Source organism: Microcaecilia unicolor, chromosome 5 (genome assembly GCF_901765095.1).
Source record: "Microcaecilia unicolor chromosome 5, aMicUni1.1, whole genome shotgun sequence".
Lineage (NCBI taxonomy): Eukaryota > Metazoa > Chordata > Amphibia > Gymnophiona > Siphonopidae > Microcaecilia > Microcaecilia unicolor.
Window position 1 is genome coordinate 237,664,737 of NC_044035.1, and position 27,489 is coordinate 237,692,225.

A 27,489-nucleotide genomic window follows, 5' to 3' on the forward strand; every position below is an offset into this window, starting at 1 on the left:
AGAGGAGGGGATTTGTGAATGATATTTAAATTGGATAATATTGTGGGTTTTACTAGAACACAGACATAAAAGTTTTGGAAAACATTTGTAAATTAAGATGGAGTTTTTTTTTTTTTAATGAACAATGATTAAATTAAGCTAACTAGGGGGGGGGGGGTCAGTATTTTATTACATAAAGAGAGCTTTTTTTTAATTACTGAGATCTTTTTAAGACCAATGGACAATGCAGTTCTCACAATATATTTCAGACTTCTTTGTTGATTGTGATGACTCAGCTTGACTGCAAGTCAAGTCAGAAAAGATCCTGCTGCAGTATTAACTTAGCAAGCACAGCAGCCCCTATCGCACATCATGGCTACAGAGGCAAGTCCCATTCCTACCCCTCACTGCTAGTGATGTCATTGCCGCACAGAGTGCTGCAAGAGCCATCTAGCCTCTTTTTGTTTTTAAACTACCCAATTTAGGGGTTGGGGGGGGGGGGTAGAGAAGGGGAAAACAAGGATCAGATCACAGAGAACAAGGGAAAGGGGAAGGAACAAATACCACCTAATTGTGATGCAGGAACTCATCTTTGGCACAGGCCTCATAGCTCCTGGCTGTTGGGCAACTCCACGAAACTAGGAAAAGGCCCTCAGACCAAATCGTAGGAGACGTACCTAAGACCCCCCCACCACCACCATACACTACAGGGACCAGGACCATAGGCTGAGTCATGGGAAGCTAGGCCAAAATCACTCCTCTGGTACCCAGACTACAACCCTCTACTTGCTTGGTATCACAACTTGCTGATAAGATCTAGGTAAGCACCAATCCTTATAAGAGTGATGCCAGCTAAAGCTCAGTGTTCTCTGTCTCCATCTGATAGCTGGGGATACCAATCTACTGGTCTGGCCTGGTCTAGTAAGATGGCAAAATAATTCAAGTTTTTCAACATTTTAAAATGTTTGGCAAGTGCTAGGTCAAGGCTGTACATTGTCCAGCAAAGCCCAAGATGTCACGTCTGATGTGCTGACAAAAACATTTCATACTGTAGAAAAGGAAACAAATGTTTAATACACAATAAGGTTCAAATATTTTGCACTCTACATTTCAAGAATAACTGTATTCTTGTGCTAAAGAAGATACCAGTTAGTTTTGAACAGTTACTTTTCAGCAGTGTGCACATTATATACCAACCCACAGTCAGTCAATGGCACCTGTGGCTGTACTATTTCTGCCAAAGATGGACATCACACCACTAATCTTGCAACTGAATAAAAGGAAAGCCAACTTTCAACAGTTGTAACTATCGGGACAAAAAAAAAACTCCAACAAAATTTAAGAATATACTCCAAATAATCATTTTCCCGTTAATGCTTATTGAAAAGTATTGTGTCACACAGATGACATTCCCACCTGAAAATTTGTGGATAAAGATTATGACTATATTCCCAATCTGCATTACAAACCACTGTGTCTACCTCACTGCTCAGATACCCTAGCATTTCCATCATGGCACACCATACTTCATGGAAGAATTGTCCTAGTCTCGTGCAATACTCCAGACAGTGGATTTTCCACATCTGATCACACCATCCAGTAGGTAATTCCCTACAATTTTATTAGTGACCAATCAACATATGTTCAAGTTTATTGTAAACCAAATGCACTCTATTTTTCAAAACCAAGAGTAAAAAAAAAATCAAATGTGCAGCAAACACTCAAAGGATAAAGTAAAATGGTATTTCTGTGAAATTAGATCCATTGGTAGACTGGTGTAAAGAATGTTTGCAACACCAAACCTTTTGCTCCAAAATTATGAAGCGACATCTCTCACAATAAGATGCAGCCTGCTATGGGGCATGGTTAGCTCAGTGTCTAATTTAAACTAAAACAATGGTACAATTGCAAGGCCACATTTAACACACCACAGCCATTATGAGACAAGTCTTCCACAGCCATTAGGGACAGAGAGTTCTTTTAATTTATGAAGCCAGTTGACTGGATGAAAATTCTTCAGGAACGTGCATGTTTTCCTATTTTACAATAACAAATGAATCCTTTTTAGAGTAGTGGTATTTACTCCCAGCCCTCAAAGACCACAAAACAGGTCCGGTTTGAAGGCCATCCCTAATATGCATTATACTGCACACAACAGAGATAACAGGTATTACAATATGTCTCTACTACTATTCATTTCTACAAAACTACTAGACACACGCAGATTGTACACGTTACATGAAGGCACTTTCTGTCCCTACTGGGCTCACAATCTTTTTATTTTTTGTATCTGGGGCAATGGAGAATCAAGGGGCCCTTAGGTTAGTGTGCACTAAATACTAAGCAGCCAATTTTATATCTATGGGATTCTTAGCATTTAGTGCACGATAATGTTTTGTAAAAGTGCCCCTAAGTGATTTGTCCAGGGTCACAAGGCGCTGCAATAAGAATCAAACCCGGTTCCCCAAGATTTCAGTCCACTGCACTAACCCGTTAGGCTACTTCTCCACTCACACAGTCATTAGGGAAACATGATTCTTGTGGCCCTTGAGGACTGGGAATGAATACTATTGCTCTAGGGCAGGCTTGTTCACGAGGGCTGCAAGCAGACCAGGTTTTCAGGATATCATTAGAGAACATACTGAAATACCTGCATACAATCGATTTAGTGGGCATGCAAATCTCTCTCATGCACACTTATTCATCAAGGATATCCTGAAAACCTGGCCTGTTTGCAGTCCTCAAGGACTTAACTTAGACAGCCTGCTCTAGGAACTCTGACAAATTGGATCTACTGAGAAGGCTCATCTCCCCATTTTAATACTACTGTAACTTTCACTCACATCTTTCACACCATATTAATTTTCTTTCCACAGACTCTAGCTTTGTGATCAGATCCTGTTTGGTCTGAAGATATTTTCTAGAATGTAGAGATGACCTGGTGTACCAAACCTCTATCACTTTTCACAGCAGCAGTAATAGAAAAATTTAAGGGGGCACCTTAAACCATTAAAACCCTTTTCCTATAGGACCTACATAAATTTCTGTGGCAAGGTTTCATGATATCCTTATTCACACCCCACTATTTTAGTTACATGAAAACAGAGTGCTGCTGCGTAGACTCATAGACTCCTATGGCGAAGTTACAAATGCACTGTGGAGCACAAACATCAAAAGCTGTGGTTTTATTAAAGCATGGTAATAAAACTCCTTTTATTCAGGAAAAAAAAAATCACAACAGGGCGAGAAAAGGAGGATAGAAGACCTAGTTATAATATTGAGAGGAAAAAGAATCAAACTAGGAAGCTGACAAATCTACAACAGTGATACTCAACCCAGCCCCTGTAAACATCCTGAAAACCAGACTGACAGGCAATATAAATTTGCATATGAGAGATCTATACTTACTGTCCCTATTTTATACAGTTCTTATATGCATATTCTTTGTGGATATCCTGAAAATCAGACTGGCCAGCCAGTCCCAAGCACCAGGCCGAGAATCACAGTTCTAGAGTACCCCTCCCCTCTTTTTAAGGTTCAAAAGACTGTGCAAGTTTAAAAATTAGCAAAAAATAGAACCCTAACACAAGCTAAAAACTACACAATATATTCCATATTTCATTCACTAGAAGCATTTAAAAACATTTTTTTTTAAATTTCCATCAGCAACTTCTGTGCACTTCTATGCAACCTAAAGACACACTGCAGACAGATTTATTCTCTAATATCAGTATTCAGTACTGGTAGCAATGCTGAATTCCATTAGAAAGGAAAACACCCCTGCATACAGATATCAGCAAATTAGCAATGAAGGAAAAGTTTCAAGTACATGACTCCTTTGGAAGGGGGGGGGGGGGGGGGGGACTTAATATATCCATCCTTTAGAAATTGAAGAGTTTTTACATATATAAAATTTAGAAGATATGTATATAAAAGTCTCTTTAGGGAAAATTGATACTTTAAACATCACTCTTAAGGTCCAACAGAAATCCTGACCAGGTCTTGCAGCTATTTTGCTTTGGTCTATTCTAAATAATTCTAAAATCCATAATAGTCTCCAAGTGAATGTCATATATGACGGCTCCCTCATTCCAGTTTCACTCCTGCTTTTCTTGGCAAACTACATCAATGCACCTCTTTCTGAAAGACTGAAAGAGATGACAAGTCTATAAAGTCCACCTGCAGCACAGCAGAAAATTGATCCATAGTAGATAATAGTACATCTCTAGAAGCATTTCACGAGTTATTGTAGGGCAACATTCAACCTGTCACAAATTATGGTACCTGGGTGACTATTTAAGGCAGTGTTATAAGTCCTGTAACAAACAATTTTCAATCCATGAAATGGAGCTGAAACAAAAATGGCACATGCCTTCATGTAACACTAGTATACCAAGCTATGCATTTGTACAAAATGGGGGGGGGGGGGGGGGGGGGGGGAGTCAAAACACTGCCTTTCCATGTACAGAACAAGTTTTCTTTATATGAGAAAAGGAGGAGTAGGGACAGTGAAATATCTAATCACAATAAATTCTAAGTGAAGGATCAGCAACACACTAGAAGGCATGAGTTCCCTTATTAAATTATTTTTAGAAGACATATGTGAGCAACTGGTTAAATTGAAAGAGTGCTGGTATGAGCCACTTAAAATCAGAAGCACAACAATATGAGATTTTTGAAAAGAAGTCTAGCTGATTAGACTTCCTTTGAAAATGAAGGCAAGCAAGAATGTGATTTTAAAGCTACAATACTGGTGAACATTTTATTGAATAGTTCAAACTACAATTTGAAAATGTGTATTTTTCTCTTTTAAAGGACAAGAGAGTTCTTAAGTCTTTCCTCCCTCTCTCAAAATGACATATGCAAGGTCTGGAAATTGCTGTACTACCTTTAGAGTCCAATGCAGTTGTTACATTGACACATGTAACCCATGAATGGCTGTAAGTCATTATCAGGAAAAAAGAATTTTAACTAAAGCCACGTGCGACTGTAAAGTACACACTTTTTATTCCAAAAGTGTAAAATACAAGAAAGAAAATGTAAAGATCAAGAATAAACGATATCTGCAAACAAGAAACCAAATAAATTTGATATTCTTAACAATTTAGGTAGAACAGCTGCAATACTATTACTCTGTTCCATCTTTCAGATATAAAGTAATAGCAACTGGTTATTTTCTGTGGATTACTTTTCAAAACACATTATATGCTCTTCTGTGAAAGAGAAACATGCAGTTTAAGCCTTCTTTTCTCTGAAAGGTCACAATGCCAAATAGAACTGTCAAGTGGTATTAACCGGTAGAGAATAATGAACATGGGAAACCACGAACAAGAAACCAGAGCCAAAAACAATCATTTTAATGTGTTGAAATATTCAGGTCCTAAGGTGGTACGCAGATGCTGAAAAGTGGAATGAAAGGCAATGCATCCCAAATACATCTGCATACCCAGCTAGTCAACACACACACGCACAAACGCCCAAGCCCTAAAATGTACTGCTCTGTGAATCTAAAGGTCTAAATATTGCAATATTCTTTTTTAATATAGATTGTTTAATTTCTGCCCTTCAATGTGAAAGCAGCAAAAATAATTACTTATAAAAATGACACCTGAAAAATTATAAGTGTATTATGATATGAATTTTCAGGTTTACTTAGCACTCCCCACCCAAAAATGAAAAACAAAACAGAAAAAAACCAGACCACTTACCTCCACCCTGTAAGCAAATAAAACCACATTTAAAAATCCAACTAAAATGTACATGATTGATTTAAACAGTTCAGGGAAGTAGTAACATTTTGCTTATGTGCAAGAGGGCAGGGAGTGAGGAAGAACAGCAAAAATGAAAAGTATACAATAAAGGAGGAGAAAAAAAAAAATTTCAACCGGCCTCTTTTCCTTATTTGGCGACAAGCAAGTGCAAGAAAAAGTGTTCACTGTTATTGTTTTTAATTTTCGGTCTTTTGCACATCTGTATTCTGGCCAAGTGAAGGACATTTAAGGTTTTTCTGCAGCACATGAGCATCTGCTGGCTCTATCCTCTTGTAATAGTTCTTCTTTGTCTCAATGATCTCAAAACCAAACTTTCTGTAGAAGTCAATTGCTGACTCATTGCTGATCTGGACATGCCTGAGATTGAAGAGGAGAATTTAGTTAGGCAGGAACTGAATGAGGCCTGGGTTGGGCAGATGTTTTAGTTACATTATTCTGTAAAATGTAGATAAGATATTAACCCCCCCCTCAAAAAAACAAAACAGAATGCGATTATCTTTTATCAGAGAGGTTGACCTTCACTGCTCCCATAAAGAATTTACAGTGCACACTGCATGCTGCAAAAAGACCACAGAAATTAATTCCAAAAACATTTTCTACATCCTTTATACTCTAGTCCAGCACTTTCCAAACTTGTGTAGTCAGGACCCCAAAATAGGGTCACAAAACCTGTCTTTGAGGTCACAAACTAGGTGAGCTCTCCATGGGTGTATCATTATTCTGCATCTCCAGGGGTCACAATTTTATCTGGCTGCAATCATGGGGTTAAAGGCACAAAGAGAAACAATTAAAAGATAGAAACCGTGAGGGAGTAAGTATGATACCTGGTAATTAGTGCTAAACTTCTCTGAAGTAGCTCTAAGAGTGCTTTACATACTCAGCAAGAACACACCAGTACCTTGCATCTATGGCAGCCATTAAGTGTGTGCATCTTGGAAACATCACCTATCCAATGTAAGGGTTAGACCCCCTGCCTATATAGCTATAATACAGAGCTTAACCTCCTACAATTTGTTCTATGGACAGTGACTTGAAGCAGAACAAACTTAAGCCTGAATTTGCTCCTTGGCAGGCACTCCTGACTAGTGTTACATCAGAACCTTCTTACCCAGAATATGTACCAAGGACATGATGGCTTTCAATCACTGCGGAGCCAGAGCCCTCAGAGTTCCTCGAATAAGTGAGGAGCTAGGGTTCCCAGAACAATCTGAGTAACATGTGGACATTCTTAGAGCAACCCAAGTTAAGATGTTTGGAACAGTGCACACCTTATCTCCAGTCAGATTTATCTCTCTTATTCCAGCCAAAGAAGTTTATCTCCAAGGGCTGAAGAGTCTTTCCAAGGGGCAAAGGATCAGGAAGATTACACTAATAAAACAAATCCTCATAACAGCAAAGGGCATACTGTAGCTCTTCAGTATGTGGCTCATTAAATAGCGACGATAAATAATCCTCTCCCTTCTAGAAAATGCAGGGTCATGTATTTGGGCTGCAAAAACCCCAAGGTAATGGTACAGTTTAGGGAGTGAAGAACTTTTGTGCTCCGATGAGGAGTGGGACTTGGATGTGATCATAAGAGATGATCTTACGGTGGCCAAACAAGAAGAGTCAACAGCAAAAGCTAGAAGGATGCTTGGATGCACAGGGAGAGAAATGGCCAGTAGGAAAAAGATGGTGATGACGCCCCTGTATAATACTCTGGCAAGACCTCATTTAGAATACTGTGTATGTCTGGAGACCACACCTTCAAAAAATATAAATGGGATGGAGTCAGTCCAGAGGGCGGCTACAAAAATGGTCAGTGGTCTTCGTCATAAAGCATATGGGGGACAAAGATCTCAATATGCATACTTTGGAAGAAAGGCAGGAGAGGGGAGATATGATAGAGACATTTAAATACATACACGGCATAAATGCACAGGTAGAGAGTCTCTTTCTATTGAAAGGAAGTTCTGGAACGAGGGGGATCAGGATGAAGGTGAAAGGGATAGGGCTCAAAGTAACTTGAGGAAATGCTTCTTCACGGAAAGGAAGGTAATTCCACCAGGAGGCTGGTCCATGAAGTGGTGGAGATGAAACCAGTAACTGAATTCAAGAGAGCTTGGGAAAAGTACACAGGATGTCTAAGGGAGTGATAGGGAGAATAGATGGCATGATGTGCAGACTAGATAAGCCATATGGTCTTTATTTGCCTTTACTTTTCTATGTTACTTTTCTACTACGACTGAAGATGGTCATTTCCCAGAAAAGATTAACAAAACAATGATCACACTGAATTCCATGCTTGGAAAGCACCCCATGATACCTGAATCTTAGAGGCTTATCAGTTAAAGACTAGGAATAAGAAGGGAGATTGGAAAAGGTCATAGTAGCAACATAATGTCATTTGTAATAACATTGTCAGATAACAATGCTACCAGTGGTGTTAAACATGTTCCATTAATGTAGCTCTTATGCTGGACTAAGACGGAATCTTCTGAAATTAGAAGCAGTGCCTATAAAAACTGAGGCACCGGAATGGCAAGGCTAGTCTCTCCTTAAACGAACAAAGGGCATTTTCAAGTATTTATGTTCCTTTCGTATATTGCCTTTTATATAAAGTTAATGTTACAATTTTTGAGAGATGGGAAGCCCTTTCACTAGGGTTACCATATGGCTCCAGAAAAAGGAGGACATTGATCCAGTCCGGGTTTTGCTTCCATTGAAAGCAATGGAAGTAAAACCCAGACTGGCTCAATCTGTCCTCCTTTTTCTAGAGCCATATGGTAACCCTACCTTTCACTTTCCTTGATGGGATGGATGGGTGTGTATATATAGAATCATCACTATTCCACAATGGGTTTATATGTTGCTACTATTTCCTATATTTTGTACTATGATAGATTTAGGAGCTACTCAAGCAGGACTAGATAGATTTTTGTAGCAAGGGAAGAACACACATATTCCAGTAAAGCTCTTGATGTTACCAATGATTAAAGGTAGATCAACAACACCTGATTTACAGGGCTGGTCTTAGCAAGTGCGGGGCCCTATGCAGACCAATTTGGTGGGGCCCCATCCTAGCCCCGCCCCCACCCATTGATAAGATTATTCAGTTTTCAGAAAATTTTTTTATTTATGAAATTTCAAATAAAGACAAATGAAGCTAAACTTGTACAGAAAAACTGATTGAAATAATAAGCACAATGCTATCATGAAACCCCCCCCTCCCAAGAAATTATTCAAGTCCACAATTAGTAGTTCAAATCTCATAACCCCGGGGGGGTCAGAGGTGCGGACACACAATCTCTCCACTGCAAAACACTATACACAAACTTGTGCAAAAACACAGTCAGAACCTTACCAAACCATAACAGCACTAATTCCAAGGACAGGACGAGCTACAACCTTATGCATGGAAAGGCAGAACTGTAATTACACCAGGCTCTATAACACCAATACACTACCTTGTGAAAAAAAAAAGGGCTGCAAATACTACACGCTAGCAGGATACTGTACCTTGATCACACATGAAAAACACATGACAACAAATATGAAGGCAAAATACTGAATGGAAAATTACCTCAAGAAGTCAGACTCAGCATGCAGCAATACTAGAAAAATTGAAACTTACATGCAAAATATCACAGATGCACATTTCTAAAAGCTGACATATTCCAATTAATAAATTCTGAATAAAATACTTTTTTTCTACCTTTGTTGTCTGATCATTTAGTTTTTCTATTCGCTTTGGTCCCAGTGTTCTCTGTTTTAGCAGTGTCTTCTTTCCGTTTGATATTTTTTCTCTCACCGTGTCCACCATCCTCCTGTGTCCTTATGTGTTCTGTCTACCATCTGTAGCCCCCGTCCCTATCCTTTCTCCAGTTTCAGCATCTGCCTTCAAGTGTTCCGATCCAGCCCTTAAATTCAACAATTTGCCCTCCATACACATCCAGCATTTCTCCTCTCTCCCCTCCCCTCCATTTCCAGCAATTTCTCCTCTCTCTGGGCCCTGCCATCCCATCTGTTCCTCTCTCCCCTGCCCCCCTCCATTCACCCATGTATCCAGCAATTCCCCTCTCTCCCTGGGCCCTGCCATCCCATCCAAGTCCATCCTTGGCCCTCTCTGGCCCTGCCCTCCTCCATCCACATCCAGTAATTGTCCCCTCTCCCTTCCCCTCCATTTCCAGCAATTTCTCCTCTCCCTGGGCCCTGCCTCCCATCTGTTCCTCTCTCCCCTGGCCCCCTCCATTCACCCATGTATCCAGCAATTCCCCTCTCTCCCTGAGCCCTGCCATCCCATCCACGTCTCTCTTTCCCCTGCCTGCCCTCTTCTCTCCCCCACGATGCGCGATCTATCATCGATCCCTTTCCTTTTTCGCCTTTAAATTTACCTCCAGTCCGGCAGCGTCAGTGAAAGCCAGCCAGTAAAAGCGCTTCTCTTCGCTGTGTCCCGCTTTCTTCTGACGTCATGACGTCAGAAGAAGGCGGGACACAGCGAAGAGAAGCGCTTTTACTGGCTGGGAGCGCTTTCACTGACGCTGCCGGACTGGAGGTAAATTTAAAAGCGAAAAAGGAAAGGGATCGGTGATCGATCGTGGGGGAGAGAAGAGGGCGGGCAGTTTGGACGAGCGGCGGCGATCCCCGGGTGAACTAGGTCAAGGCTGACTGAGGCGCGCCGCGCGGGGCCCTCCTAAGCGCGGGGCCCTATGCGGCCGCCTCGGTCTAAGACCGGCCCTGCTGATTTAAGACTGTATAGATATAGCCATTGGCTTAACAAATATTGTGGCTTGGTCAAACCTTATAATTTACAACACTGAAGCTTGAGCAGCAATTGGTTCATCCATGGAGCTTGGGATTTATCCTCCAGAATGATTTTTCTAGCAGTACTCCATTAAAAAATTTGCAGTGCTCCGAGTGGGGAGGACAGTATGATAATTATTAGTAAAGATGTTGACATGGGGAAGGGTAGGGGTACCTTTTCTACCAATACAAGTTAAATGGGATAAAATCTTATCCCTTTAAACGGGGGGCGCTTGAGGTGGCAGTAAACTGGTGAAGGACATGCTGGGTGAAGAGGTGATACTGTTAGCTTGCTTCATTAAAGGAGAAATTCCAAATTCCTCAAAATGAATTCTTTGATGTTTCAGTTGTGACATTATATTTGATCTTTGAATTTGGAAGAAATGTTGAGGAGGCGGTTGAGAACTGAGGTATATTTTCAGATGTGACATAAAAAGAGTCGGACTGGCTGATTACTATAGCTGGCCTAGTCACAGTAAACTAAAATGGGATTTTGCATTTTCCTCCATAGGTGGCAGAGGGATTTAGGTTCGGTAACTTCTTAGATAAAAATAAAGCATCAGGAAAGAGTATAAATTTATGATGTGGATTTATGTAGCTCTGAGGCATGTGGGTAAGAGGAACCCGAATTATAGCTACGTCTTGCAAGGTTCCGGCGTTAGGAGTTACGGATCAGAAAGGGATCTGGGTGTCGTCGCCGATGATAACGCTGAAACCTTCTGCTCAGTGTGCTGCTGCGGCTAGGAAAGCGAATAGAGATGTTGGGTGTTATTAGGAAGGGGTATGGAGTCCAGGTGTGCGGGATGTTATAATGCCTTTGTAGTCGCTCCATGGGGCGAGCAGCACCTGACGTATTGTGTTCAGTACGGGTCTCCGTATCTCAAAAAAGATATAGTAGAATTGGAAAAGGTACAGCGAAGGGCGACGAAAATGAGTAGTTGGGAGATGGGGGACTACTTTCCTATGAAGAGAGGCTGAGAAGGGCTAGGGCTTTTCAGCTTGGAGAAGAGACGGCTGAGGGGAGATATGATAGAAGTGTATAAAATAATGAGTGGAATGGATCGGTGAGATGTGAAGCGACTGTTCACGCTATCCAAAATACTAGGACTAGAGGGCATGAGTTGAAGATAGCAGTGTGGTAATTTAAAACGAATCGGAGAAAATTTTTCTTCACCCAACGTGTAATTAGACTCTGGAATTCGTGTGCCGGAGAACGTGGTACGGGCGGTTAGCTTGACGGAGTTTAAAAAGGGGGTTAGATAGATTCCTTAAAGGACAAGTCCATAGAACCGCTATTAAATGGACTGGGAAAAATTCCGCATTTTTAGGTATAACTTGTCTGGAATGTTTTTACGTTTGGGGAGCGTGCCAGGTGCCCTTGACCTGGATTGGCCACTGTCGGTGACAGGATGCTGGGCTAGAGTGGACCGTTGGTCTTTCCCAGTATGGCACTACTTATGTACCAGCATGCTTAATAAAGTATGGCTGATGCTATATGCCTGAAAATGTGTTCAAGAATCAGCCTCGCTGGGGCATCTCTTTGGGACGTGCCTGCACAATGAACAGTTTTGGAAGCAGGGCATACAGCACAGGAAACAATGATGGAAATGTCATTTGGTTTCACACAGTGGGGCTGGCCCTTCTACAAACTAGGGACAAAAGTTTTTTTAAAAATATTATTTATTTTTTCTTAGGCAGCAATTCCTTCTAGCGCAAACGCACATTCTCGTTTGATGGTGATCCTGCACCCCTCCCCCCTACCAATTAAGTTAAGGAAAGTATTATTGCTCATTTTGGCGATAGAGGAAAAAAGGGGATGTTCCAGATAGATGGCAAACATTCCAGCTATATGAAAGGAATACTGATATTTCTTGTCCCATAGGGTAGGAGTTCTATCAGTGACAAATCACAGCTGTAATGTTGATTGTGTTCTTTATTAATCTTAGGTATACACTGATATTTGATTATTGTCTGTCTGAATGGAATGCTGTGTTTGAACAGGAGTGAGGAAAAGTATGGAGAGAAGGAAAACAGTGAGTTCTGTTTAGGGAGTCTGATTTAATTAATTCTGTTGGGAAAAAAAAAACTGTAAACTGTATGTTTGCTGGATTGTTTTACTCAAGCCTGACAAGGCATGTGAGGAAGCCCCTGCCCATGCCTTGCTATATCACATAAACACAACAAACATCTTAAAAAAGCTTTTTAAAAACCCAACCAAACTCCACTATACTACATGTGCATCATAATCCATTGTACCAGCTCTGTTGTGCCGCCATTTGCCCCCGACTTCAATTTCCTGTTCCTGGTTTGCGCGGACTAAGATGTGCCAATTGCCAAGGGGCCGGGCGGGTGGGGGGGAGAGGGTGATGGGAGGAATTCATATCAAACTGGCGAAAAACCTAAACCTAAAATTTTTTGCAAATCAAAATAATTGATGGAGAAAAGGAAAGTGACATAGTTTGGCTTTACAATGGTCAACTTCCAGCTACCTACAGGACCTCAGGAAAAAGGTAGACTGTTGTGCGTTGTAAATGTAATTGCTCTAAATCCAGTATGCATCAACCTAGTTTGACTATTGTCTTATAACCTAGTCACTATGTCAGCTTCCATTTCAACTGAGCCAGATCTTGTGCCTAATACCTCCCAGTAAGGAAACAGGTTGAACGTATACATCTCGAGTCAGCCGATCTGCTGTAGAGGATTTGTATACTGTGTGAAGATGTGTTGTCAGCTACCATTTCTTTAATCTTGCAATGCCTTCCACAACAGTGAATATGAAATGTTTTTCCCAGCTACTTGAACAGCTCCCAAGCCTCCAAGTATATAGAACAGGTACAATACTACGTAAAAAGCAGAATAGGTTTGCAATTCTTTCAAAATAAATGAAATGAATTGCAGCTACACTAGCACTTTCTGCTTCAAGTTCTGCTGCTGTTTCTGGCATTTTAACTTCAGTTCTAAAAACTAATGAAGAGTATGAATATAAAAAAAAGTAAGTAATTTGAACTCACAGATAGATGTTGTCAAAACTGCCATCTTTTTCACAGATGTTTAAGACATGATTACAACATTTTTGTTCCTACCAAAGAAGAAACACATCATGAGCAGAAGTCACATTTGCCATCCTCTCAAAAACAACCATGAGAAAAGAGAATCAAATCCAATCTTTGAAAAAGAAAACTGATCATTGAACAGGTACTGAACTGCCTTGCAATAGCACATTTTTCACTCTTTCACTAGTTTATTATTCTTCTCTCACCCTATGAAGCAGATGTAAGCATACAATTTTCAACAAGGATGTTGAAAAACATGTATATAAATGTTGGTAGCCAAAAAGAACAGAAAGGCACACCCAGCCAATCTGATTTTCAGAATAACGCCCGCCCCCCCCCCCCCCCCCCAAAAAAAAAAAAAAAAAAAAAAAAAGAGAGAAATTTGTGCACAACATAGGCAAAACATGCTACTCTCATATTTGGGTTTTGCTCACACCTTTTTCAGTAGTAGTTCAAGGTGAGTTACATTCAGGTACACCAAGTATTTCCCTGTCCCTGGAGGACATGCAATCTAATTTTGTACCTGAGGCAATGGAGGGTTAAGTGACTTGACCAAGATCACAAGGAACACTAGTGGGATTTGAGCCGGCTCCTCTGGAAGTCAGACTGGTGCTCCAACCACTTGGCTACTTAATCAGACCAATGGAAAAACTAGGCAGACTGGGCTGAGAACCACTGTTCTGTGGTATAGTTCACAAACACTATTTTTTTCTTATATTGCCTGCAAACCTGAAAGCTACTGAAGCAGCATATATTAAGATACAGTAGGTATTTTTCTGAGCCTGGAGGACTCACAATTTAGGTTTGTACCAGAGGCAGTGGAGGGTTAAGTGACTTACCCAAGATCTCAAGGAACTGCAGTGGGATTTGAAACAGGTTCCCCTGGTTCTCAGCCCACTGTTCTAACCATTAGACTACTCCTCTATTCCCCTTCACTATGTATTTTGGCCCTTCTTATAAATAAGGCTATTCAGTCTCAGAGCTTTACTGTGCTCCAACACCAAGTACTGTACATTATGTTCCTCTGGAATCCCACGTGTTTGGTTGGCCTACGTTCCTTACCTAGTTCTTTGGGCAGTACTTTCTCCATAGGATTCCTTCCTTGTTTATCAGTGTAGGATTTAATCTCACTACATTAGTTGAATATAGTCTCAATCCTTTAAATTTACTGTCTGTCATCTTAATACTTGAACTGTGCAAAAGCGCTTGTTCTGGAGTTCGTAGGGTGTAACATGTACAGGTGTACATGGATTTTCTTTTAAATCACTACAACAGAAGCTATTTCTGTATCTTTCTGCCATATATATATATTTGGTCTCTCAGGTTCTCTCTTGGTAATACATCTTCTTTCAACATAAAATTAGGCCAAGAGAGAGAAAAAAAAAAAGACTTGCTGTAGAAGCAAATTTAAAATTACTCGCCTATGAAAGCGTGTGCAAGCGGCACAAAGAATTCTGTTGAGAGGATTGGACATTTAGAGCTTCTATTGGAGTGGATGGTCTTGGCATTTCACGAACCTCAGGGCACCTTTAAGAACTGCCAAGCACTGTGATGTTCTTTGGAGAGAGAAGTACCAAGAACACAGATTAAAGAAGGCCTAGATCTTTGGTATTCCCATTGGAGCAGCTGGTCTCAGTGTGGTGCTGTCATCAGGGCACCTTTAAGAATTCCTAAGCATTTTGGCCATGCCAGGCCCTCTTGTAGCTCAGTCTCTGATTCTTTATTTTTACATTTCTATCCCTCTTTAACCCAAAGCGGGTAACAGCCTATGAAGGTGGACTTAGTCATGCTTGACGTAATCAGTTTGAAGCTGTCACACCCTGTATGATGATATGGAGGGCGAGCTGCCCTTAAAAGTTGGGGGCACTTTGAAGGGGACAGATATAGATGCTTCTTAGCCTCTACCCAATGCACCTCATCACCATTCCTGGGTACAGACAAGGATGAATTCTTACTGCTCTTCAAGGGAAGGATCAGAGGATGCCCAATCAATGGTATCTCATGCATTATGTTAAGGAAGGTTGAGACTCCCCAAGTGTAAATCAGGGATTCTCAACCCAGTCCTCAGGACACAGTCAGGTTTTTCATGATATTCCACAATGACTATTATCAGCGAGAGATTTGCATACAATGGAGGCACTGCATACAAATCTAAGTCATGAATATTATTTGTAGGTATCCTGAAAACCTGACTAGGTGTGTCCTGGGGACTGGGTTGAGAACCTCTAATGTACGGCAACCCCAGCATCCAATGCAGCTTTTGGAGCCACAGGCTCCAATGCTGATGGACCAAACTTCTTGGCACCAAAAATCTTTTTATGCTGCTTTTCATAATTAGTGATGCCTTTCCTTCACATTCGCAAACTGAGTTTACAAGAGGAGAAATCACTGCAGGCACCAATTATGAGTGTCCCTGATGGACATGGTCCCGGTTGCACCAGGTATAATTAAAGACACTGGAAGTTTTCTGGGATATTTATGTCTGAAAAAAGCAGCAAAGTCAAACAGCTCGATCTTGAAAAAAGGTTTACCTGACTGGGTGCCTGAGGTCTAAGATGACCTAGTGGGCCGCAGAAAATAAAAAGAAACCCTAAGGTAAAACTGGTGATGTGTCTCATTCATTGGAAATTTCGTAAGAATATCATCACTGTATGAACCCCCCCCCCCCCCCCACACACACACACTACTGGGATCATGACCCTAAGAGAATTATGGGGAAAATTGAGAAATTAGGGCTTACCTCATAACTATCCCACATGTCCTAGAATAGTGTGATGAACTAATGGAAAGAAAATTATATCTATTGATGACCAGTAGGTGGAGATGGAAAACTCAGCTGTCCCAGTCCTCCAGAATTTACCTAAACAAGCAGAAGGAATACCACAAAAAAAAACCTCTTCAACAACTTTAAAAGGACCAAACCACTGGACTCCTGGAAGGTTCCCGGAGTCCCTGGAGAGAGACAACCGTGCTACAGCCTGTGCACAAGTCAGAAATACCTGCTCCAGAAACAGGTAAAAGGGTGAGCTCCTGGAATAGTGTTAAGAACTAACGGAAAGAAAATTAACAGGTAAGTTCTAATTTCTCCTAATACATTACTTCCCACTATTTCAGGATATGCGGGATATACAAAAGCAATCCCTAAACACGGTGGGACACTGGCTCTGTCACCTGGAAAATCGATGTGCTGAACATACTCCTCCGCTCCCGAATGTCCACAATATCCACCCGACAAGCCCAGCAAATGTATGCAGCAACAACCAGGCCGTAAGACCAAAATCGGCAGGGATCCTCCATAGTCACCAGACCCTGAACCAGGAGGTTCGGCACCAGAGGCAAAGGAAGTGGAGCCTCCACCAGCATCCGACGGAGATCCGCGTACCACAGACACCTTGGCCAATCCGGAGCGATGAGAATCACCAATCCTCGGTGCAGTTGAATCCGCAGTAGGACTCGCCCTATCAAGGGCCAAGGAGGAAACACATACAGGAGGCCTGAGGGCCAGGGTTGAGCCAGTGCATCCAACCCCACCGAGCGAGGATCTCTTCTGCTGAAAAAGCGAGGTACTTTGGCATTTGAACTTGATGCCAATAGATCCAATCCAGGAGTCCCCCATTTGGAACAAATCTGAAGAAAAACTTCTGCCAGTTCCCATTCTGCCGGGTCGATTTGATGTCTGCTGAGGAAATCGACTTGCATGTTGCTCTGACCTGCTATTTGAGCTGCGGACAGCAGAGGCAAGTGGAGCTTGGCCCAGAGGAAAATCTGAGTGGCTTCTGTGGCCAGGGCCCTGCACTGCGTGCTGCCCTAACGATTGATGTAGGCCACCACTGTCATGTTGTCTGACAGAACTCGGGCAGGAAGTCCCTTCAGAGTCTTGTGAAAGGCCAGAAGAGCCTGGAATATCGCTCTCAGTTCCAAGCAATTGATGGACCACTCCGCTTCCACGGGCATCCACTGACCCTGAGCAGAGCTGCCCTGGCAATGAGCTCCCCAGCCCAAAAGGCTGCCATCCGTTATCACCAGGCACCAAGAGCGGAGCGCGAACGGCATTCCCTGTCGCAGCATCCTGTCGGAGAGCCACCAATCCATACTGTGCCGGGCCACAGGAAGCCCCATTAGTCTGCGTTGGTATTCCTGGGAGATTGGCGCCCATTGCTGCAGCAGAGCACTCTGCAGCGGCTTCATGTGAGCTCTCGCCCAGGGAACCACCTCCATGGTGGCCGTCATCGACCCCAGGAGCTGAAAAAAAGTCCCAAGCTCAAGGGCGAGGCATCCGCAGGAGCACATGGACCTGATTCTGAAGGCTTGCATCGCCTGTTGGTCGGGAGAAAGACGAACGGACCCCCAAATACTCGAGAGACAGAGGGGGTCAGGTGACTTTTGGGCAAATTGATCACCCAGCCCAGAGTCTGAAGAACCGTTATAACTCTGGTCGTGGCGAGTCGGCTCTCGTCTGCTGAATCCGTCCTGATGAGCCAGTCGTCTAGATATGGGTGAAACCGATACCCTCTCGCCTGAGAAAGGCAGCTACCACCACCATCACCTTGGAAAAGGTATGGGAGCTGTGGCTAGGTAGAAAGGCAAGGCCCCGAAACTGGAAATGTTGGCCCAACACCGCAAACCGAGAAAACCGCTGATGCGGGGGCCAGATAGGAATGTGCAAAGTAGCTTCCTTGAGGTCCAGAGATGTGAGAAATTCTCCTGGCTGAACCGTCACAATGACTGAGCGCAGGGTTTCCATGCGAAAGTGTCGTACTTAGGGCCTCGTTGACTCAAGTCGAGGATTGGTCTGAAAGACCTGCCTTTTCAAGGGACCACAAAGTAATAGAGTTAGCGACTGCAGCTGCGTTCGGCGGAGGCACCGGAACCACCGCTCCGAGTTGCAGCAAGACTTGAAAGGCCTCCTCTACCGCCGCCCGTTTGACGGCAGCGCCGCATCGGGACTCTATAAAAGCGTCTCTCACTGGGGCAACGAATTCCAATCCGTAGCCTTCTCTGATCAGGTCTAGGACCACTGATCCGAAGAAATCTTGGTCCACTCCTCGAAGAAGAGGGAAAGACGACCCCCTACTGCAGGAATCTACGAGTGGACCGGCGTCCCGTCATTGCTGAGAATGCCCCTGAACTCCTGGCCATTGGCCGGCCGCTGCGGAACGTTTGTCCTAGCGAAAGGAGTTCCTCTGCTGAAAACGGGCACGTTGAGAAAACGCAGCAGAGCGCCCCGGGCGATAGCGGCGAGCTTCGCGGAAACGTGGCCTGCAAGAGGAGGGAAAAACAGGACTTTTGGAAGAAGGCCGCGGCCTATCCTCAGGTAACCGTTGGGATTTAGAGTCCCCTAGGTCTTTAACAATCTTCTCCAATTCCTCTCCAAATAACTGAAGGCCCCGAAAGGGTAACCTCACCAGCCTTTGCTTAGAGGCCATGTCAGCTGCCCAATGCCGCAGCCAAAGAAGACGGCGGGCAGAAACCACCACAGACATCTGCTTAGCCGAAGCTCGGACCAGATCATAAAGGGCATCAGCCAAAAGGACAGGGCAGACTCCATATGCGGGCCAACCTCAGAGAGGGCACCCGCACCATCCTCGGGCTGATCAAACCGCCTGCTGTAACCAGGACAGGCAAGCCCTAGCTGCATAGAACTGCAAATAGCCGCCCTTAAGGAAAGGCCAGAGATTTAAAAGGACCGCTTCAGATCTGATTCTAGCCGCCGGTCCTGCATATCCTTCAATGCGACCCTTCCATCCACCGGGAGAGTGGTCTTTTTAGTCACGGCCATGACCAACGCATCCACTTTAGGCATCCCAAACAGGGCCGTGATCCTCACTCAGAAGATAAAGGTGACCCATAGCCCTGGCTACCTTCAGAGGCCCATCAGGGTCAGACCATTGAGCTGAAATAAGCTCTTGGATGGAGTCATGCAAAGGAAAAGCCCTAGAAGGCTTCTTAGTACTAGCCATCCTAGGATTAACAGAGGAGGCCTCGCCCTCGGCAGGATCTTCAATAAAGGGCCTGCAAGGCGTCAGAAATGAGAGCTGGCAGCTCATCGCGGTGAAAAATCCGTACCGCTTTAGAGTCATCCAAGTCCTGTGGCAAACAGGTACCCTCACCTGGATCATCCGTCCATGAGGGCCTGCCAGACCCGTCAGACTCCCCACATCCTGACCACAGGGGGGAAAAGGGAGATGCGCCACTCTCAGACGGGGAATTTACCCGTCTACGTTAAGTGTCGGTCCAATGCTCAGGGGAAGAAGTAAGCTCCGCAGCCAACAACATCGTAGTGTCAGACGTTCTTTTTAACATAAAGACTTTATGCATAAACAGCACAAACTCAGGGGAGAAAAACTCACACCCTGGCCCTCTGCCACCAAATTAGGAGAAGCGGGGGAAGGAGCTCCTCTAGCAGCCTCGGAACGAGGCATCCCCCCCGCACTCAGACACCTCCACAACAGCGAGGGTTGAGCCACACGGCGTTTCCAAAATGGCACCCGCTGCCAGTTCCATCGAGTGGGAAGAATCACCACTCGCCATGCCCGTACTAGCACGAGCGTACAAGGAGCACGTACTGCAAAGCCCGCTGCTGACTTGCTTTTACCACAGCGGGAGCAGCGCTTAACTGTTTCAGCAGCCATCGCCTGACCAGACGGAAATATAGAAATAAAATGGCGGCCTCGCGACAAGAGTCAGCCCAGCCTGGGCGTAAGTGAAGGAAATGCAATCCGCTAGCCAATTGGAAACAGTGTGTTTCCCCGACAGCAACTCCCCTTCTGTTGGGATCAAAAGAAACAAACATTTGAGCGGACTGTCTGAAGGGGCTTGTCCACTCCACATAGAAGGCCAATGCTCTCTTGCAATCCAATATGTGCAACTGATGTTCAGCAGGGCAGGTATGAGGACGGGGGAAAAAATGTTGGCAAGACAATTGACTGGTTCAGATGGAACTCAGACACCACCTTCGGCAAGAACTTAGGGTGCGTGCGGAGGACTACTCTATTATGATGAAACTTAGTATAGGGAGCATGGGTTACCAAGGCTTGAAAGCTCACTGACTCTACGAGCTGAAGTAACAGCCACCAAAAAAATGACCTTCCAGGTCAAGTACTTCAGATGGCAGGAATTCAGTGGCTCAAAAGGAGGTTTCATCAGCTGGGTGAGAACGACATTGAGATCCCATGACACTGGTGGAGGTTTGACAGGGGGCTTTGACAAAAGCAAACCTCTCATGAAGCGAACAACTAAAGGCTGTCCGATCCACTGAGGGGGTGCCCCACGCTCGGAAGATCTTGTAGACTATGTCCGAGTTGAGCGACCACTCGTGAGGTTGCATTATCCTGCTCAATCTGTCGGCCAGACTGTTGTTTACGCCTGCCAGATACATGGCTTGGAGAAGCATGCTGTGCTGGCGCGGCCAAAGCCACATCTGGACGGCTTCCCGACACAGGGGGCGAGATCCGGTGCCCCCCTGCTTGTTGATGTAGTACATGGCAACCTGATTGTCTGTCCGAATTTGAATAATTTGATTGGACAGCCGATCTCTGAAAGCCTTTAGAGCATTCCAGACCGCTCGCAACTCCAGGAGACTGACCTGAAGACCCGATTCCTGGAGGGACCAAGCTCCCTGGGTGTGAAGCCCATCTACATGTGCTCCCCACCCCGGAGGGATGCATCCGTTGTCAGCACTTTTTGTGGCTGAGGAATTTGAAAAGGACGTCCCAAGGTCAAACTGGATCGAATCGTCCACCACCGAAGGGAATTGTGAAAGTTTGTGGACAGCTGGATCAGATCCTCTAGATTCCCTGCAGCTTGATAGCACTGGGAAGCTAGTGTCCATTGAGTCGATCTCATATGAAGACAAGCCATGGGAGTTACATGAACTGTGGAGGCCATATGGCCTAGAAGCCTCAACATCTGTTGAGCTGTGATCTGCTGAGACGCTCTGGCCATGGAAAAAAGAGACAGAAGGTTGTCTGCCCTCGCCTCGGGGAGATAGGCATGAGCCACCTGTGAGTCCAGCAGAGCTCCTATGAATTCTAGTTTTTGAACTGGAAGAAAATGGGACTTTGGATAATTTAGAACAAACCCTAGTAGTTCCAGGAGTTGAATAGTCATCTGCATGAACTATAGAGCTCCTGTCTCGGAGGTGTTCTTTACCAGCCAATCGTCGAGGTAAGGGAACACATGCACTCCCAGTCTGCGTAGCGACGCTGCAACCACTGCAAGGCATTTTGTAAACACCCTGGGCGCAGACGAGAGACCAAAGGGCAGCACACAATACTGGAAGTGCTGTGTTCCCAGACGGAATCGAAGGTACTTCCTGTGAGCAGGAAGTATCGGGATGTGTTTATAAGCATCCTTTAAGTCCAGAGAGCATAGCCAATCGTTTTCCTGAATCATGGGAAGAAGGGTGCCCAGGGAAAGCATCCTGAACTTTTCTTGGACAAGGAATTTGTTCAGGACCCTTAGGTCTAGGATGGGATGCATCCCTCCTGTTTTCTTTTGCACAAGGAAGTACCTGGAATAGAATCCCAGCCCTTCTTGCCCGGGTGGAACAGGCTCGACCGCATTGGCGCTGAGAAGGGCGGAGAGTTCCTCTGCAAGTACCTGCCTGTGCTGGAAGCTGAAGGACTGAGCTTTCGGTGGGCAATTTGGAGGTCTGGAGACCAAATTGAGGGAGTACCCTAACCGGACTATTTGAAGAACCCACCGATCGGAGGTTATGACAGGCCACCTTTGCGGAAAAAATTTTAACCTCCCCCCGACCGGTAGATCATCCGACACAGGTACTTTTAGAGCGGCTATGCTCAGCTGAAGCCAGTCAAAAGCCCTTCCCTGCTTTTGCTGAGGAGCTGCAGGGGCCTGTCTGGGCGCACGCTGTTGAGGCGAACGAGCGCGCTGGGGCTGAGCCTGAGAAGGTTATCGGGAAGGTGGATTGTACCTACGCTTATTATAAACATAGGGAGCATTCCTCCTTCCCTGGAAAAAATGTCTACCTGTTGAGGTAGATGCTGAAGGCGCCTGGTGGGAGAGCTTGTCGAGGGCGGTTTCCCGCTGGTGGAGCTGCTCTACCACCTGCTCGACTTCCTCGCAAAAATATTATCCCCCTGGCAAGGAACATCCGCAAGCCTCTTCTGGGCTTGATTGTCCAGGTCAGAGGCACGCAGCCATGAAAGTCTGTGCATCACTATACCTTGAGCAGCGGATCTGGATGCAACATCAAAAGTGTCGTAAGCACCCCTGGACAGGAATTTACGACACGCCTTCAGCTGCCTGACCACCTCCTGAAAAGGCCTGGAGCATCTCAGTCCTGGGCTCATCCATAGACACCACAGGGAAGGGAATGCCCACAGACATTTCCCGGACAAATGAATAGAAAGTGGTCGACGCCCGTGCTGGTGGCAATGAAGCTCCCTGCAATGATGTCGACGGGGAGTCGACCTGGGTGGCAGCCGATGCCGTAAAGCCGTCCAACCACACGTTTCCTCTTATGCAAGATGACAGAATTGCTGCCCTAGGGGAGCAAGGTAAGGGATTAAATACCTCTCAGTGAGAGAGGCAGGGTGGAAACATTTTGAGGGTGCCATGGCATTTGTGGCTTCTCTCCACCCCCCCATTCCAACGCTTATTTATGCAGGTACTTTAACACTTGGTCCCAGTCAGCTCTTAATTCCCAGTCTAGGATCTTCATGTTGGCTGCATGAATAGTGATAGTCATTGGCACTATAACACAAATCCTAAGGTTAGTGGCAACCATAAAATGATTTACCCATGAATATTTTTGGTAGGTTGCCAAATAGCAACCAGGCTTCAGCTCTGCTAGCCTTTTAGTTTATTGTTGAGTTATCAAACTAGTTTGGAATATGTATTATCTGTCCCTAATAGTTAGAGCCAGGAGGCTGAGACCCAGGAAAGTCAGGATTCAGATCCCACTGCTGCTCCTTGAGATCTTAGACAAGTCATTTAATTCTCCACTGCCTCAGATACTGCCTTCCCCTTACTATACCCTCTGGGCTGTGAACCTTTTGAACTAGGGTCTAAGCTCTGACAGCTCTGCTCTGTCTCAACACCTCTTGAGTAACCGATTCAGCCTGTTTGGTGACAAAAGTGGGATTTCCTCCCTTTATGAGTGTGAATTCTTGGTAGCAATGCCAGCCCCACCCTATCCAGGAAGCAAAAGATCTTAAGTCAGGAATCAGATCTAGGCTCTCTATATTGGGCCGGCCCTTACAATTTTAGTCTATGTATCTAAACCCTCACCTTTTCAAGCAGGCCACTCTTTATGCTTCTGACAATGGTCAGTAATACATTTTTTGACCCAAATACTAAGTTCAACAAGGAACTGCATATTGACAAGTTGCAAGCTCATATATTGAGAAGTAGGGATTTTACAATTTCCAGTAATCATGGCTGTACAATCTAATCAATACCTTACAATGCCAGCCTGAGAAGCAATTTATATACCCTCCCCCCCCCCCCAAAAAAAAAAAAAAATAAAGAAAAGCACTTTTCAATCACAAAAAGCATAAAACAAGTCTTAAGACAAAATACTCAGCTATACAGTACTTTAAAGATGTAGCAAAAGAGAAATTTCAGCTAGATCAGTATAATACAATTGTAGAACAGGCAGCTGCAGAATCTCTCACCTATTCCTAGCCTCCGGTATGGTGCCAGGCATCCCAGTGTCATAATGTAGAGTCTCTTCTGATTCTGGGAATGATCAACCCTACAGCATACTGCACCTACTGCAATGTCATTGAAATAAGCTGCAAAGAGGATGAAACAACAAAACAAGTAAGCGCAGCTTTTGCAGATCTACCAAAATGTGAATTTTCAAAACTGCTGGTGGGAACATGGTTAAGACAGTACTGAAACTTGAAAAATTTATCTATAGCTAGCATTAACTTTGAATAGCTCACCCTTGCAAAAACAAATATCAAAACCAAAAGTATTTCTGACTAAAGGGCACAGACAGCACATGAAGAACTATAGTGAAGTGTATCAATATCTGTTAATTTCCTTTCCTTGAATCCTGCTAGACCAATCCAGACAAATGGGACTGTTGACTGTGTATAGCTCTGGACTTCAAGCACTGGGTGTTAATATACCAGGTTTTTGATTTGATATTATATTGACAGATTTATGGTTTTTCCAGACATTCTTGAGAGGCTGTGTCGAGTCTTTTAAGCTACATAATAAATGTGGACTCTAAGCATCGTCTAGAGACCATACCATATCTTTGTTGTGTCCTTTGTGATTTTGAGTGCATGAAGACTTGTGTTCTTTTGTGTTTACATCAAATTATATTGACCACCACCTAACTTCATAACAGAAATCAACAGCAGAAACCCCCAAACAAAGAATATAACTTTGCAGAACTGATGAGACAGGGAGGGCCTCTGGATTCATCTGCTGCACCTAAACAAAAGAAAATTAGACAATTTTTTGTTCCTTAGCATCAGCAGTAGATGAATCCAGAGACGTGTGGGATGTAAAAAAGCATACCTTAAGTAAGGTGGGAACTCGAAGCTCACTAACAAATCACTGTTGCTCCAAAGTCCGCATCTGCGCGTATTGCCACATCCAAACAGTAACGCCTGGAAAAGATGTGGAGCGACAGTTATGTCACCGTCTGCAAATGTCAGATAATGGGATCATCTGGGCCTCTGCCCAAGAGGACACAACTGCTCTAGTATATTGCCCACCAAAATGACTCGGAACAGGTTTACCCTCTAATAAATAAGCTGAAGCAATAGCTTCCTTGATCCAACGGTCAACTGTGGCTTCTGACGCCACCCCACCCTCCCTTTGCGGGGATCTGCCAGAAGAACAAATGGTCTGACTGGTGGATTTTGTTGGTGACCTCTAAATAACGCAGAACTCTGCGAACATCCAAAAGACGCAAGGAAGCAAGTTCTCGAGAGCCTCTTCCCTAAAGCCAGTAAAACAGCTGATTCAGATGACAAGATGAAATCACTTTAGGCAGAAAGGAGGGAGCAGTATGTATCATCACTCCCTCCAGGGAAAAATGGAGGAAGGGTTCCTGACACAATGACTGGACCTTGAAAACTCATCGCACCGATGCAATGGCAACAACAAAAACAGTCTTCAGCGTGAGAACCTTTAAAGTAGCCCGGTGCAAAGGTTCAAACGGTGCTTTAAGGGCCCGCAATACCATCTCGGTTCGATCTCTGTGCCCAGAATGGAATCTGAGGTTTAAGCCAATTTACTCTTTTCAGAAAGCACACCACATCTGGGTGAGCCACAAAGAAGAATGCAAAAGGCGGCCCTGATAACATGCCAATGAAGCAACCTGAACCTGTAGTGAACTGTATGCCAAACCACACGTACGGCCATCCTGCACACTTCTCACACCAAGCTTCAAAGATTTGCCACACCAGAGAATAAGCAGTCGAGATACACCACTTGTCTGAAGAATAGCAGTAACCTGTGGAGAATAAACCTTTCTTTCTCAGTTTCACTTGCTCAACAGCCAGGCCAAAAGACCAAAGCGGGAGGGGATCCTCCATCTGAACTGGACTTTGAACTAACAGCCCAGGTAGATCTGGCAGAGGAAGACGATCATCCACTAGCAATCGAATTAAGTCTGAATACCATGGGTGATGTGGCCAATCCAGATCCATCAGAATCACCTGTATTTGGTGGAACCAAATTCGATAGAGCACCTGGCCTATCATGGACTGGGGGGGGGGGGGGGGGGGGGAGAGGGGGAGGGGGAATACATAAAGGAGTACCTCTGTGGGCCAAAGCTGAGTAAGAGCATTGATTCCTTCCTTCCAAACTCCCTCCATCTGCTGAAGAACCAAAGGGCATTGGTATTACGCCAAGTCGCCATGAGATCCACAACCTGCGACCCCAATTGAGCATGATTTCCTGAAAAGTCGACTCCACCAGATCCCATTCTGCGAGGTCCAAGGTATGTCTGCTGAGATAGTCCACCTGAACATTCAGAGATCCCGCAATGTGAGTTGCTGACAGCAGCTGTAAGTTGGAATCTGCCCACTGAAGGAGAAGCTGTGATTCGTGCACCAGATCCAAGCTGCGTGTGCCCCTTTGCCTGTTGATGTAAGGATGTAAGCCACCATAATTACGTTGTTGGAGAACACCCAAATCAGCTTGTCCTCCACCAAAGGGAGACATGCCAGCAAGGCTAAACAAACTACCTGAAGTTCCAGACGTCTGATAGACCACCATGCCTCCCTTCAGAGTCCTTGTGCAACACAGCATGTTTCGGCGCCGTAGCACCTTCTTCAGGAGTCTTCCAAAAGCATATCAAATGCTTGAATGGATAATTCTCCAAAACAAACCAATCACGAAGGACACGCAATCCCTTCTCTTTCCGAGCAATCCCATGAGAACATGAGTGCAAAACACAGCTTCCCGATGACACTGCACATCCAATCAATAATGTTGCGAGAATGAATGCAAAGACAACAATGTAGCTGCTTTACAAATCCCCAAGGGAGGTACCAGGAAACGCTCTGCCCATGACCCAGCTTGACCTCTGATAGAAGGAGCTTTAACTCCATTCGGGATAGTCCTCCCGGAAAGAAGGTAAGCGGATGCAATTATCTCCTGTACCATTTCTAGATGAAAAGAAATGGTAGGTTTAGGTACTGCTAAACCTTTCCTGGAGCTCCCAATTAGCAGGAACTGATCTGAGTGGTGAAATTCCTCAGTTGTCTTCAAATAGTGCTTCAAAACTCTTCTGATATCCAGACACCTCAAGCAACGTTGATCCTCTGAACCAGAGGAAGAACCCAAAACCGGAAAACTACAGACAGACAAATGAGAACGTGACAATACTTTAGGGAGAAAAGAATGAACTGGGTGTAAAACTACCCGCTCCTTAGAGAACTCCAAGAATGCAGACAGACGAGAAAAGGCCT

At 44.4% G+C, this 27,489-nt stretch overlaps 1 protein-coding gene across 1 annotated transcript in view; it reads right to left on the reverse strand.

Annotated features, from left to right (window-relative positions):
- Nucleotides 1–4,964: 4,964 nt before the first annotated feature.
- The window catches only part of NAA50 (N(alpha)-acetyltransferase 50, NatE catalytic subunit), an 88,460-nt gene continuing 65,935 nt past the window's right edge, over nucleotides 4,965–27,489 (reverse strand). Inside the window, 4 exon segments of the mRNA XM_030203916.1 lie at nucleotides 4,965–6,107; nucleotides 13,544–13,596; nucleotides 13,598–13,611; nucleotides 24,226–24,345. Of these exon segments, the coding sequence (XP_030059776.1) occupies nucleotides 5,927–6,107; nucleotides 13,544–13,596; nucleotides 13,598–13,611; nucleotides 24,226–24,345 (368 nt within the window). The 3' untranslated portion in view covers nucleotides 4,965–5,926.